Here is a 16,359-nt window from a genome sequence, read left to right as displayed (position 1 = left end):
CTTTTGCCAATTATCTTAAATCTATGCCCTCTGATTGTCGATTTGTCCACCAATGGGAACAATTTCTCTCTATCTACTCTGTCTAGACACCTCATGATTTTGAATAATTCTATCAAACCTTTGCTCAATCTCCTCTTCCCCAAGGAGAACAGTCCCAACTTCTCCAATCATTCTATGCAACTGAAGTTCTTCATCACAGTCCTCCCAGTCTGCTTCACAGTGATGCTGATCTGCTGCACAGTCTTCCCAGTCTGCTTCACAGTGAAACCCTAACCTGCTGCACACTCCACCCGGTCTGCTTCACAGTGATCTTGATCTGCTGAACACTCCTGGTCTGCTTCACCATGATCCTGACCTGCTGCATGCTTTTCCTAGCCTGTTTCACAATGATCTTGACCTGCTGCATGCTTTTCCTGGTCTGCTTCACAATGATCCTGACCTGCTGCACACTCTACCCGGTCTGCTTCACAGTGATCCAGATCTGCTGCACATTCCTCCTGGTCTGTTTCACAATGACCCTGACCTGCTGTCACTCCTCCTGGTCTGTTTCACTGCTTTCCCAACTTGCTGCACACTCCTCCTTGTCATAATACCATAGAATCCCTTCTATTTCATTCACTCTTACTACATGCTGAAATGTGCTAGTGAAAATTAGCCTAAAAAAAAATTAAGAAAAAAAAGACTTGTATTTACATAGCGCCGATTAAGTACTTTTGAAGTGCAATCACTGTTGTAATGTAGGAATCGTGGCAGCCAATTTGCACACAGCAAGCTCCCACAAACAGCAATGTGATAGTGACCAGATAATCTATTTTTGTGATGAAGATTGGGAGATAAATATTGGTCAGGATATCAAGGATAACCCGCTCTTCTTTAAAATAGTGCCATGGGATCTTTATGTCCACTTGAGAGGGCAAACAGAGCCTCAGTTTAATGTCTCATCAGAAAGACAGCATCTCTGGCAGTGCAGTACTCCCTCCGGACTGCACTGGAGTGTCGGCCTTAATTTTTGTGCTGGAGTCCTGGAATGGGACCTGAACCTGGAGCCTTGTGACTCAGCAGTAAGAGCGCTACAAATTGAGTCATAGCTAACACTATGGGCAGAATTTTACAGCCTCGTTTCAGATGGGGTGGGGCCGTACAATGCGGCAAGCCATTATAATCCCCATTGACTGCAGCGGGAATGTAAAATCCCGCTGCCATAAAATTCTGCCCTATGGGTGGGATTTTCTGGCCCCGACACCAATGGACATCATAATGGGCTGGACAGCTGAACGGCTCTCCAAATTTTCCCGTCCCACCCACGACGATGCCCGCTGGTGTCAGGGCTGGAGTATCCCACCATATGTTGTTTGTTGTTAAATCTTTGTAAAAGAGCAAACAAGAGAAATCTATGCATTTTTGCACAGGTGAGGTAACAATAAAAATTGATTTAATTACCCATAGCCATATCTGGGAGTTAGTTGCACTGAATAAGGACAAGATTTCAAAGTTGTGGCAGAGCCCTTACAAAAATTGTAGTTTCATTCCAAAGCCAAAGCAGCAGCTGTAAGGTGCTAAAAATAAAGCTTATAAAACCTGCACATTTCATAACTGACAGTCTACTGTCCAAGGACATTGTTTATTACACTTAAAAAGATATTGGCATGATGATGGTTAATTCCACAATCCTATGAAGAAGCTGCAGGCAAAGGGAGCACAGAATGTAAATACAACAATGTCACCTGAATTCTTCAAACTGTCCTCTCTGAAAGCACAGCTCCTTCCTGGGAGCATGAGCAGAATTAGCTCAATGGTATTGAAATCAAATCATCTTCCATACTGCTTAGCTGTCTGCCAGGGCTGGGATAATTTTCACCTTCACCAATGGATAATACCCTGGCTGTGGGGATTACCTGCCTTTTATAGAGATGGGGGTGGAGAGATGGTGGTTGTGGAGTCTTTCAAGAGTAGGCAGTCTGCTCTGCCAGATTACTGCCCAGGTGGCAATGTTGAAAATCCTCCTTCTGTGTGTCTGTAAAAATAAGCCTTTGCATATCTTACTTATCACCCAGGAACTTCAGAGCCCATTTTGACAGGTTGTAAGGCAAGGAAAAACATCTATGTCCAAAAATACAACATTCAAGGGATCGTGTGCAAGTTGAGACATTCCTGATTATTAATAGGTCAGCCCCTTATTTATATCTCAGAACAACATTACCTATGGTTGTATACCATTTCTACAAAATTGTTATCTGTATACTAAGACTTATTTAGTCACATGATTAAAATACTTAAATATAATGCCATTGAACAATTATTTACTAACATAAACATGAAGTATGTTAATAGGTGAAACCAATGTTTTCCATAATTATACATCCAATCTGAAACAAGTGCTGTACAGGTGTAAAAGACTTGGAATTCCTGTTGATGTGGTGCAGATATATCCTCAAAAGTACTCAGTACATCATTCCATGCTTCTTCAGCAACATCACTACTTTTACTATCGTATATGTATCAATCTGGCCAGCTGCTTTAAGTGGGGGTGCAGACAGTTACCACTCAGGTTATGTGGCTACTGGTTGACTGGATGCTTCATGCTGTATTAAGAGGCTACTTGCTACTGCATTAACATTATATGCATTACTCTGCCCTTATGCACAACTAGTATGAGTGGACATGTTCAGATCATAAAATATATGATTAATATGGTATATGCTACTTGTTCTGCCCCCTGGTCCAGTCTTCACATTGCCATCATTTTATAAATTCTCCCAGCTGAACAAATCCAACCTTGCTTTCTCTTTTAAATGGAGTTCCTAATGTCTGAGCATGCATGACACATTGCATGAAGCGCCTTCCTGTTGTCTTCCTGTTTACTTATTAAATGCCAAACAGTGGGAACTGAGATATGGGGCTAGAATTCCCAATTGGCAAATGCTAATTGTGCATCTGGGTACCAGGTAATCTTAATTGTTGAAGGTATCACCAATCAACCAGATGTCTTTGTAACAATGCTTGGGACACCCTTTGTATGGATTTCCTGCTGGCATTTAGTGCTAGCATGTAGTGCAGCACATTGAAAATGCAGGAGCTTCCTACAAATAAGGGACTTTACATATGATTCCCTGATTCCAGTGTGGAGCATCATTCACAGGGAGTGATGGTTGGGAAATCATAGAACCACCGCTTCCAATTATCTATCCCTCTAAATGAACCAACTGAGGCAGAAATTCAGGGTGGTTTCATTTTAAAGATGTCCTATCACCCCGAGTGCATTTGTGTAAATCAGTTAAAAGACTCATGAAACAATTTTATATTGATTTGCTTCTTCTAAAGATACTGACCTTCAAACTATGTGTAATCCATAAGGAATTATTGCACTCATTCTTTGTTAATAAGGCTGCAGTGATTTTATTGTGATAGCACTGAGGTGATTAGGGATTTAGGCATGAACGAAATGCTTTATGCAACAACTCTGTTCTAATGGGTTTCTCAATTGTTCAATGCCCAGATCATCTTCTAAAACCATATTAATGATGCTGTGATATTAGAACGTGATCGATGAATATCAGGTAGCAGAAATGTCCATTAGCAGCTTGCTGGGTTTGGGGCCTGCCTTATCCAGTGAAGCGTTGTGTTGTATTGAACACTTGTGGAAAATGTAATAAATCCAAATAAAAAGATGAACATGAATATTTCTTCTATGACTTAACTGAGTTCTGAAGACCTTAATCTTATAAAAGGTTATAAAGTTATTTTAGCTGTTACTAGGTTACTAAGGTGCATGTGAGCATTCTGCCTGCTATCCTAAATGACTGTCAAAGCTACTTTAAAGTACAAGACTGATACTCATTGTTAATGTCAATTAAAATAGCCACAGAATAAAAATTTTCAAAATAATAGAGGGTAAAATATACCCACACATGAACAATAGACTGCCTTAGTTCAAGGCTCTAGTGGTCATGTGTCTTATGTACATTAGGACATGATCCCTGGGTCACTAATGTAACACATGATAGTACAATAGTAGTCTGATTTCATTTAAGCCACTTAAAGGCAGCCAGCACCTCTTAGAGAGGTGGTGCATTGTGGTTTCAGATAAGAAGGAAGGTGTTTGAGAAACAAATGGATGTAAAACCAGCAGATGTGCCCCAAGCTTCTAAGATGCCGTATTAGAGACTCCCAGATGCTTTGGCCTCCATTTCAAGGATTCAAAGCTGTACAAACCAGACAATGATCAGAGCAGCACAGGGGTCAATTGAACTGAAAATCAGGAGAGACGTAAATGGATTGCTGATTCACCCTGCCGGTTTTATACTATTGCAGAAGTTCAGAATAATCCCCATCTGATGTTATCCATGCTCTTTCCTCAAAACCTTTAATATATTCTTCTCTTCAAATACTTAATTCCCTCTTCAGTGCTGTGATTGACTTAGCTGCATTAGCCTCTTGTAATGATTTCATATACAAATATATTTTTCCATGAAAAAGAATTCTTCTAACTTCCCTATTTATGTTTTTAGTATTAATCCTATCTTTCTCTAGCTGAGCCATACAGCAGCCAATGAAAATAATGGGCAGGATTTTCCAGTCGTCAGGCGGGCGCGGTGGGCGGACCTGGGAGTGGATGCGAAATGGTCTGCTGCCCGCGATTGAGCCCCGACCGTGATTTCACACTTGCTGGCCAATTAATGGCTAGCCAGCGTGAAACGCGCACTGGAGAACTCAGCGCTGCCGGGGTGGGGTGGCAGGAGTGCAAGCGCAGAACTCTGTGCATGCGCGAGGTTGCACATGCTGAAAGCTCCCTGAGTGCACAGAGCTGCCTCAGGGAGCTGAAGAATTGTGGACACAAAAATAAACATTTTAAAAATGAGAGAAACATGTGACTCAGTCACATGAAGAGGGATATGTTTAAAATGTTTAAAATGATGTTTACAAAATTTCACTTTCGTTTTAATTACTTCTGGAAACCTCATCCCGCCCATGGATGAGGTTTCATAAAAAATCCAAAGGCTGTCTGGCCAGTTTGCACCCCTGCCAACCGAGCGGTTGGATGGGCAGTGAAAAATACAAATTAATTACCTGCTTAAGGGCTTTAATAGGCTTCTTAGTTGTTGGTAGGCACACTGCCAACTCTCACGCATATACACTGACTGAGGGATCATGCGAGTACATGATGACGTACTGCGCTCGCCCAATGTCATTGCACATGATTTTACGCCCGATCGGGTCAGGCATGTGCCCGTCTTTGGGATGTTAAATCCTGCCCAATCAATGCGGTGCAACGTGCCTGTAATTTTAACTATATCATTTGCATTGATTGGGGCCTGCATATTTTTGAAGAGCGAGTAGACCTATCATCCTTTTCTCAGGCAACATTGCTTCATTAACATATACCTCTTTGTGGTTTTAGTTTCTCCCACCACCACCTCTAGGGGCAAACTTCAATAACCTTTGTAAACCCAGTAAAGCCAACCATGCACTTGTTCCAGTTGTGCATAAAGTTTCTCATTGCAACAGCCCCCACCATTCCTTGCCCATGCCTTTAGATTATGAGTGACCTTGCCCATCAAAAAACAGAACTATGGCAAGGTTATTACATCATATATAATGCCAACAGATAACACCTAGCATATAATGAGTTACATCTCTACCGCTATCATTAAAACCCTGTACTGGTTCACATGGGCCAGAATTTTACCTCTCGCGGCAGGCGTGCGCCCAACCCAAATGGTCGTGAAATAGCGTGAGATGATGTTGGGCTAACGTCCCGACATCATCCTGCACGTGAGCAATCTTCAGGTCGGCAGTGAGCCATGCCCACCGACAGTTAAAGGGCTACTTGAGACCATTAAAAAGGTAATTGATTCCAATTTCGCACTTGTTGCACGGGCAAAATGGGCAGCTCACTTTTAACGAAACCTCATCCAAGGGCAGGGTGGAAAGGGTCTGCATCATTGTCATTGTGAGTGGAGAAGAGCTTAGGAGATGTTTTGCTGCTGGTTGATTATTTCAACTTGACAGCTTCATCTCTGTTCTGAGTTTCAGTATTAGAATTTCTAGGCTTCATTTCAGGACTCATTGGTGTCTCCAAGGCCCCAGGAGGATTTTGACCATGTGGACCCTTCCAGGCACCAGTCAGCCTTCTGTTACCCTAGTAATGGGGATTGTGCTCTCCATTGATGGCACCTCCTCCTCTGAGGAGGAAAGGAGCAGAAGGGAGAGGAGGCCAGGTGTCCCTATGCATCTTCCAGGGAAGCAACCTGAGTGAAGAGAGGTGCAGGTACAAGGGGCCGCAGAAGACACCACTATCCTGCACTATCCTCTCCTCCGAGGCACTCTGAGGACAACGCACAGGTGTCATGAGGCATCATTTGAGCGAGTACTCCTTATCCCCAAACATCCCGTACTCGCTGAGCCCCTTCGAATATGTGAGGCATCTGGGAGTGACTCAGGACGTATGAGTCATGGGAACTCCTAGGGTACCTGGCACAAATGTGCATTATGTGCCTCCAATGATCACAGGGTTTAAAATTACCCTTTCCTTCGAATCCAAAGTCCACTCAGTGCCTGTGCAATAAGGTTTAGGGCCACTCATGTCCAGCATGAGATACTGGCATGCCCTGCAGCTACAAAACGTGAAGAATACTCAGGCCATTAATACAAAAGCAAAAGTTATATCATGTTGGCACTCACATCAAATGAACATAATCTATGGTGTTAATGGTCACATCAGTAAACATGATTAACAAACAAGGCAGAACAGAAGATCTTCTGCTCATGGTGCCTTGAGCTTATGTTTGCGAGTGCTGCGTCTTGTTGCCACCTCCCTCCCCCACCCACCCTTCGCTGGCAGTGGCAATAGAGACAGCCTGCTCACTGCGCTGTCCTGTTGGTCCTGATGACCTTTGCAGTCATCCTCTGGCTCGTAGAGCCTGTGTTGGCCCCGCCTGGGAGGGAGCGGCCGGTTCCACAGCTGGCCTCTCCTCAGTCATTGCAGCCTCATCAGATGCCACGGCCACTGGCCAAGGAGCTGCTGCCATCATCCAGAGCTCCCTGAAAGGAGTCTGCAGAGACAAAATGCAGCTCGTGCGCCAATGTGAGGTCACTCTGGACCTTCCTGCTCGCCACTGATGGACGGGCATCTAGCTGGGATATTAGGTACCTCATCCATCTCCCACACTAACACTGACCTCTTGAGGTGATTGCCTGTGTGAGGTCTTGCAGGTCCGAGTGCAACCCCGGGAAGCTCTGATTCTGTCCCTGGAGTTGCCTCTCCATGAGAGTCGCCACTATCTCAATGGAGGAGGCAGTGCACTCGGTGATGAGGGTCAACGCAGTGCTCATGCTCCACTTGGACTCCTCCACAACAGAGACCATGGCACGCATACCCTCATGGATTTCCACCAGATCCTCCCGCATCCCAGTGGACATCCAGCACTGCTGCTTAATGGGCAACTCCAGAGCCATATCATCTGCCTTCGAATCAGCATCGTCCTGACTGCTGGCACCCTGGGCATTCTCTGCCTCCACCTGCTCCTCAAGTGAATGTGAAACGCCCTCATTGCTTATGCAACCAACATTCTAGCCGATGATCTAATGCCCAGCAATGTCCTGGCATCTGTGCTGGTGCTTGGTGCAGAGGGGGTGTGATGCAGATACATCTAAAGCCCAGTGGTCCTCTGGTGTGAAGGGTGACTCTTCGGGGGTCCTGCATTCGTGGGTAAGCTGACGATTCGAGGGGAGAACAATGACATGTCATTAGTCTAAATCATCACACTGTCACTGTGCATGCCAGGTGCCCTGGTGAGACAATGGAGATCTGCATCACGGTGCCATCATCTTTCAATGATCAATGGGGACTCCAAGTTTGAGGCTCCCATTAATGATGAGACTGCACAAGAATGTGTGCACAATCCAACACTCTCACCTCTGTGCACTGCACTCTTACCTTTGTCAGAGACCCCTGCCTCTCCGTGACCAGCTGACTGGTGGCGGCACTCCAGCTTCAAGGCATCCATCCATCTTGTACCTCATCAGAAAGAGGAGGTTTGGGGGACCTCCGCCTGTCTTAGTTCTTTCATTGATGTTATGGCTTCTCTTCTCCTGAAATGACAGAGGTACATTCATTTGTCCACTCTCTATCTCCAGTGCCAATGCAGTCTGGCAACCGCCCATCCTCCACTATGGGACACCTTGCAGGGCACATTCGAGTTGTGGCCCTCAACCCGCAAAGTACTCAGGGCAAGCCAGGGCTCACCCTCTTGGCGGTCACCGGTATCAGTGACAGTTGGCACTCTGACTCTAACACTCCTGAGCTCCACGGGAGCACGGCCAGCTCTTAACACTTCACCACACTGATCCATGCCAACTCGGCACTCACCCTTGCCAAGCGCAGCAGATTGTTGAACCTTTTGCGACACTGCACACATGTACACCGCATAACATCATGGCCACTGACCTTGGCTGCCACCTCCTCCCAGGGTTTTTTGGTCAGGTGCAGTGGCCTCCTCCTGCCTCCCCTGGGTACTAGAGTGCCCTGCCTGACACTGACCTCCTCCACAAGGACCGCAAGGCACTTGCCTGAGAAACGGGGAGCACTCGGCCCCCCAACTTGCCCTCCCGACTGACGTCCCCAACTGCTGGTGAGGTCATTGTTCGAATGAATTGGTTTTATGGACAGACTCCAAAGATTCTCCCCTGGCAGGCCTCAAGAGCTGCCTCTGCCGATTTTAAAGTGCCTGCTGGGTCGCCATTGGACTCGGCGCCCGACAAGCTCCCACCCGGCCCTTCCTGACCATTGAGAAGATGCATTTCACGCTGGGTGAACCTTAGTTGACCATCCAGCATGAAATCGTGTTTGCAATGCAACCACGGCCAGGAGTGGATTCCACATCTACTTCTGCTGACTTGCTGGGCACGTCAAGCAAATTCAGGCCGTGATTCTATTTTGTCACTTACAATTCTGCACGAGCCATACAGGAAATTTATTAGAATTCTTTGAGGAGCTAACAAGCAAAATAGATAAAAGGGAACCAGTAGATGTAATATATTTGGATTCCCAAAAGGCGTTTGATAAGGTACCACACATAATACTGCTTAATAAGATAAGAACCCATGGTGTTGGGGGTAGTATATTAGCATGGATAGAGTACTGGCTAACTAATAGAAGACAGAGAGTTGGGATACAGGGGGCATTTTCAGGATGGCAACCTGTAACTAGTGGAGTGCCATAGGGGTCAGTGCTGGGGCCACAATTATTTACAATATATATTAATGACTTGGATGAGGGAAGTGAATGTACTATCGCCAAGTTTGCGGATGACACAAAAATAAGTGGGAAGGTAAGTGGTGAGGATGACACAAAGAGTCTACAGAGGGATATAGACAGGTTAAATGAGTGGGCAAAAACGTGGCAGGTGGAATATAATGTGGGAAAATGTGAGGTTATGCACTTTGGCAGGAAGAATAGAGGAGCTGAATATTACTCAAATGGAGAAATACTGAAGAAAGCCACAGTACAGAGGGATTTGGGGGTCCTTGTGCATGAATCACAAAAAGCTAGCATACACGTTCAGCAGGTAATAGGCAAGGCAAATGGAATGTTGGCCTTTATTTCAAAGGGAATGGAGTATAAAAACAGAGAAGTCTTGCTAAAACTATACAAAGCACTGGTTAGATCACACCTAGAATACTGTGAGCAGTGTTGATCCCCTTATCTAAGGAAAGATATACTGGCATTGGAGGCAGTCCAGAGAAGGTTCACAAGGTTGATCCCGGGACGGAGGGATTTTCTTATGAGGAGAGGTTGAGTAGGTAGGGCCTGTACTCATTGGAGTTTAGAAGAATGAGAGGCAACATTATTGAAACATATAAGATTCTTAGGGGGCTTGACAGGGTAGATGCTGAGAGGTTGCTTCTCCTTGTGGGAGAGTCTAGGACCAGAGGGCATAATCTCAGAGTAAGGGGGGCCCATTTAAAACAGAGATGAGGAGGAATTTCTTCTCTCAGAGGATAGTCATTCTGTGGAATTCCTTACCACAAAGAGTTGTAGAGGCTTGGTCATTAAGTATATTTAAGGCTTAGGTAGACAGATTTTTAATCATTAAGGGAATCAAGGGGCATGGGGAAAAGGCAGGAAAATGGAGTTGAGGATTATCAGATCAGCCATGATCTCATTGAATGGCAGATCAGACTTAATGGGCTGAATGGCCTACTTCTGCTCCTATGTCTTATGGTCTTATGGAGTGAAAAGATTAGTTGGTTTTCATCAATTTCCTCATTACATTGCAGTGCCATATAACCTTGAAGCACTTATGCTGCAGGTTACTACTTTTTATGAGTTCATTCATTCAGAAATACTGGATCCATCTCTTTTTATGATGTCTTTGAGTTAAAGGTTTCACTCACTTTTTTTTCCATTAAGGCATACTATATATATATATATATATATATATAGCACCAGGACTCATCTAACTCTACTGACTGACTAAAACATGATAATGTGCAAAGTACAGTTCCACAGTGATTATTTACCTTAGTGACTTTATTAGTACTGTATTATCAAACTACTTTTGCATTCTTTGATGCCTCTCCAGGACTCAGAAACACCCTTCACAGACTTTGTAACTTCCTCCCATGACAAAGTCAGCAAGCTACAATTGTGTAACCTGCAGACATAATTCTTTGCTGCTGATAAGCCAGTACCGCATTGGCAGGCGTAGGTAGAATGCAAGCAGAAAGATGTCCTTTCCTTTTACAATTGGCCTCTATTATCTCACCTGTTCTTCAATCTCCACAGCTGTATTGATTACAATTGTTATTAAGACAAAACAGATCTAATATTTTGAGAACAGAAAATGTTGGAAATACTCAGAAGTTCGAGACAGCATCTATGGAGATAGACCTTTCAATAAAACGCTATTGACCTGAAAATACATATATAAATAATAGTAGTTATTGAAAAAATTAACTTTGTTTCTCTCTCTCCACTGTTATTGCTTGACCTGCTGAGTATTTCCAGCTTTTTCTTTTTTGTATCTGCAGTACTTGCTTTTCTAATATATTGAGAGCTGTTTCTTGTTCTGTGACTGATATGTTGTTGGCCAAATTTCACAAGTTTGAGTTCCTGGCAAGGAATTTTCCTGACTGAGGGCGAATCTGAGAGCTGACTCCTGATTAGGTGCTTCAGATAAGAAGTGCAGCTCATGAGGAAATGCTAATTAAGAAACTTCAGGTCAACAGTCCCTGATTTTCTGTCCATTTGAATGGATGGAAAGCAGGTGTTGTCAGCAAACATTTTCCTGACCAGTGTTCCTACTAAACACCAATACTTGCCAACCGTGCCAAATTCAAGAATCTAATTTAATGTGGTAACTGAGTGAACACCTGTTTCAGTCTAAAATACCCAGTGCACTTAATATGCTATATACAGTAACAACTATGTAGTTGGCAATAAGGGTAGTGGTAAACAGTACACGGGAGAGTCTGGACAAAGCGCTAACTCCTGACGAACTGACTGAGGCCCTTGAGTCCTTCGAGAAGAGTAAAACTCCCGGAAGCGACGGCTTGCCGGCGGAGTTGTATTTGGCTCTGTGGGATTGGATCGGCCCAGACCTGCTAGAAGTGTACGAGAATATGCTCCTGGCTGGCAGTATGTCAGAATCCATGAGGAAAGACATTATCACCCTCATCTACAAGCACACCGGGGAAAGGGAGGAAATTAGAAATTGGCGACCCATTTCACTGTTGAATGTGGACTATAAAATTCTGTCCAAGGTCATCGACAATCGGGTCAAATCCGCTCTGGAATTGGTGATCCACCCTGACCAGACCTGCACTGTGCCGGGCAGGAAGATCTCCGACAGCCTCGTGCTGCTCAGGGATACGATTGCCTATGTACAGGACAGGGGTGTGGATACCTGCCTCATCAGCCTGGATCAGGAGAAGGCCTTTGACAGAATATCGCACACCTATATGGTGGATGTGCTCTCCAAAATGGGGTTTGGGGAGGGAATTCGCAATTGGATCCAACTGCTCTACACTAACATCAGTAGTGCAGTCTCAATCAATGGGTGGGAATCAGATAGCTTTCCTATTAAATCTGGAGTCAGGCAGGGCTGCCCTCTCTCGCCTGTTCTTTTCGTGTGTTGCATAGAACCCTTTGCTGAGTCTATCAGGAAGGATCCGGGCATAAGAGGAGTGACGATCCCAGGTAGTGGAGGCACTCAGATCAAAGTCTCCCTGTACATGGACGATGTCGCCGTCTTCTGCTCGGATCCACTGTCGGTGCACAGACTTATCCACATTTGCGACCGTTTCGAACTGGCCTCGGGAGCCAAGGTAAATCGTGGGAAGAGCGAGGCCATGTTCTTTGGGAACTGGGCTGACCGATCCTTTGTCCCCTTCACTGTCAGGGCTGATGGCCTGAAGGTGCTGGGGATATGGTTCTGAGGGACCAGGGCACACGTTAGAAACTGGAAGGAGCGAATGTCTATGGTGAAAAGGAAACTGGGCTTGTGGGAGCGACGCTCCCTCTCCATTGCGAGTAAGAACCTGGTCATCAGGTGTGAGGCACTTTCGCTGTTGCTGTACGTGGCGCAGGTCTGGCCCATTCCACACTCCTGTGTGGTGGCGATCACCCGAGCCATCTTCCGCTTTATCTGGAGGTCGAAAATGGATCATGTCCGCAGGGACACGATGTACAAGCCTCTAGATAAAGGGGGAAAAAACGTGCCCAACATCGCCCTCATACTGATGGCCACCTTTGTGTGTGGCTGCATCAAGCGGTGCGTAGACCCTCAGTACGCAAACACCAAGTGTCACTACATGCTGAGGTTCTACCTGTCCCCGGTGTTGCGAAGGATGGGTCTGGCCACGCTGCCGCGGAACGCTCCAAGTAGTTGGACTGTGCCGTACCACCTGTCACTCGTGGGAAAATTTATGCAGAGAAACACCTTCGACCACAAGTCCGTCAGGCAGTGGTCGGCACGTAACGTCTTAAAGGCCCTGAGGGAAAAGGAGAGGGTGGATCCTGTGGGATGGTTCCCTGAGCAGACTGACAAAGTCATTTGGCAGAATGCCTCATCACCAGAACTTTCCAACAAACACCAAGATGTAGCTTGGCTGGTGGTGAGAAAGGCCCTCCCTGTAAGATCCTTCCTACATGCCAGGAGTCTCACCCCCTTTGCACATTGCCCTCGAGGTAGCTGTGTTGGGGAAGAGACCGTTGTTCACCTCCTTGTAGATTTGCAAAGAAGGTCTGGAGAGAGATGCTGTGGTTGCTGTCGAGGTTCATCCCGAGCAGTTCTGTGACAGAGGACTCTGTGCTCTACGGGCTGTTCCCAGGGACACACACCGAGACAAACATCAACTGCAGCTGGAGGATCATCAACGCGGTGAAAGACGCTCTTTGGTCTGCCCGAAACTTGTTGGTTTTCCAGCGCAAAGAGTTGTCCCCGACCGAGTGTTGCGGACTGGCACTTTCCAAGGTCCAGGACTACGTGCTGAGGGACACAGTGAAGCTCGGGGCAGCCGCCGCAAAGGCGCAATGGGGAACGGTCGCTGCCGAAGACCTTTCTGCCACAGTGCACTGGGGGGGCTGGGAACTGTAAAGAGCCCCTCAGGCTGTACAGATTAAAATGTATGTCTGCCAATGATTGAAATATTCATTGATTTTTCTGATACACCTTGTTTCATGTTGTAAAAGTTGAACCTGTTTGTATTTTTGTAATGGTGATTTGAAATGTTTCGAAATGTTTTTGAAGATTTATGAATAAAGTATATTTTTGCAAAAAAAAAAAAAATAAGGGTAGTGGTAAATGGATACTACCTTTTTGGCAATTTAAATATGAGCTGTTTAAGAGGTGGGAGTTGTTTTAAGTATTTAAGAGGAATTCTTTCAAACATTTACACAAAATATTCTGGAGATGGTGGTGCTTATTTCAATTCTGCATTTTAATGCAGTACTGACAAAATAAGCCTATAGGTTCTTAATAGATAATTACTGCTTACAAATTTCCTATTGTAAATTGCATCATAGGAAAGATAAAGCAATCGATCAGAAAAGTAATGGTTTCAAGTTGCTTATTTAAAGGAAGTTTAATGTTTGTCACTTTTATTCTTTCAGAAACACTGTGACAGACAGAAAGCTAATTTGCGAATTCGTTACAAACCTTCGCTTTTTCAGCATGTAGGAACTCACTCTTCATTGGCTGGGAAACTTCAGCCACTAAAGGTAAGCAGAAATGAAGTGAAAGCTTGCTGCAGAATGTCTTGATTTGTATTAACTGCTTATGCTGTTGGTAGCTCTTAATATGATGAGATGTTGTTAACAATGTTCTTGTCAGTTCAAAGTAAGGCTGTTTGACTAAAGCATCGGTTTTCTGTCAAAGTTTTCATCCACTATCTACACCATGCCATGAGCTATTCTCCTCCTATCCTTGCTAGCAAATCCAATTCTAGCTTTCCACAGCAGTAAATTTCAAATTGTCATTTTTCAATTCTATTTGGTTCTGTTTTAACTTAAAGCTCTACTCTGCAGTCCATTTAAGTTATTTTTACTTTTTAATTACATTTTGTAAAATGCTTCCAACTAACAGGACAACTCGTGAGAGAACAAAAGTAATGTATTTTTTAGATCTAACAACAATCTCAAAAGTTCTTCACCACAGGAAGACTTGATGCTTCTGAATATACTTTTTCCTGGTTTTGTTGATTTGGGCACATACCTTTCAGAGGTACCTGTGTGGATTAAGCTGTATACTTTTTAAAAAATTTTACTACAGGCTCCAAAGTTGGAATTTTCTGACCCCCACCCAAAGATGGGATTTTCCAGTCCCGCCAAAGTCAATGGACTATCGAACAGCTTGTTGCATTTTCTAGCTCCGCCCCGGCGGGGCCGTAAAATTCCACCCCAAGTCTGGTCAATATGTCACCATTGCTATGAGACTTTAGGACAATGTGGACTTTGGTATATTAATGCAAATATATGTAACATCCTTTACTGATGTAAAATTACTCATTAAACAACAATCTGTTGAACTCTTCTTCACCAAACTTTGATTTAATGGTACAAAATGGACAAAGCTGTACATATAATCTGATGGTTTGGAATTACTAAGAGGGAGTCAATGGAGATGGGGCTGGGAGTGGTGGGCAGTTGTAACAATAGATTGGAAATAGGTTAATGTGGTATCCATATTGAAAAATGGTGACAAAACACAAACTAGCACTACAGAGCCATTAGTCTTGCTTCCGTTTTATTTTAAATAAAGGAATAAATTATCAGGAGCAAACCTGATAATCACCTGCCACAACAATAATCTAGGTGTTGATAGTCAGCAGGTGTTTAGAAGGGGAAGATCCTGGCTAAGAAATTTTGACTCCTTTAAGGAAGCGACCACCCAAGTGAACTGTGGTAAGCCCTACATCGTGATGAACCTTGACTTCTAAAATGATTCTGACAGTTTCACACAAAAGGCTATTAATAGAACTCATCACTGTGAGGATTCAGACTCATCACTCAGAATGAAAGCGAGACCAACTGAAGGAACAAAGGAGGGAAGTATTGAGTATGTGCTAGGCTCAGTGCTAGGACCAATATTATTTCTAATTTACATAAATGATCTAGATTAGAAAGTTCAATGTAAATGATACAATCCAAAGTGGGGCAGAGGCAGTTTAGAAACTATCAAGTGAGCTGGACAAAATATATAAGTAGACAGAACAATGGCACATGAAATTCAATGCAGACAAATGTACTGTGATAAGCATAGGAAAAAAATAGGAAGTTTGTAGATAACACTAAGTTACGGGTAAATTGTGTAGCTGGTAGCAGGAAATTACAAAGGGACATAGACAGACTGAGTGAGTTGGGGAAAACTGTGGGAGATGGAGTTCAATGTCAGAAAGTGTAAGATCAATCACTTTGGATTGAAGAAGAGAAACCCAAATATTTTCTTGAAGGGGACAGTTGAGACTTGTGGAGAAGCAAAGAGATTTAAATGACCAGGTACACAAATAACCCGTGCACAGGTTATAAAAAGTATGCAAAAAGTCAAATGGAATGTTGGCCTTGGGGGTTGGATTATAAATACAAGGAAGTGATGCTTCAGATATACAGAGCCTTGGACAGACCCCATCTATTGTAATGCATTTAGTTTTGGACATAGTACCTCAGTAAAGATGTTTAGGCCTTAGAAGAGGTATAATCCATTTCACTAAAATAATACTGGGCCTTAAAGCATTAAATTATGAGGTCAGGTTGCATAAACTTGACTTGTATTCAATGTTCACTTTGAAAATTTTAGTTGGTGTGTATGACCTGATTTTTTTCTACTGCGCAGTCCATTTAAATAGTTTTGCGCAGCTGCG

At 44.1% G+C, this 16,359-nt stretch overlaps 1 protein-coding gene across 4 annotated transcripts in view; it reads left to right on the top strand.

Annotated features, from left to right (window-relative positions):
* Positions 1 to 16,359, top strand: part of LOC121284965 (alpha-1,3-mannosyl-glycoprotein 4-beta-N-acetylglucosaminyltransferase B-like) — a 277,514-nt gene that overhangs the window by 233,593 nt on the left and 27,562 nt on the right. For all 4 annotated transcript variants that reach the window (XM_041200995.1, XM_041200975.1, XM_041200984.1 and 1 more), the window contains one exon: positions 14,114 to 14,221. In XM_041200995.1, coding sequence (XP_041056929.1) covers positions 14,114 to 14,221 — 108 coding nt within the window. The remainder of the gene's footprint in view (positions 1 to 14,113; positions 14,222 to 16,359) is intronic.

This window comes from Carcharodon carcharias, chromosome 1 (assembly GCF_017639515.1).
Source record: "Carcharodon carcharias isolate sCarCar2 chromosome 1, sCarCar2.pri, whole genome shotgun sequence".
Lineage (NCBI taxonomy): Eukaryota > Metazoa > Chordata > Chondrichthyes > Lamniformes > Lamnidae > Carcharodon > Carcharodon carcharias.
The sequence above is the reverse complement of the archived record's forward strand: the minus strand, read 5'-3'. Positions and strand labels throughout refer to the sequence as shown.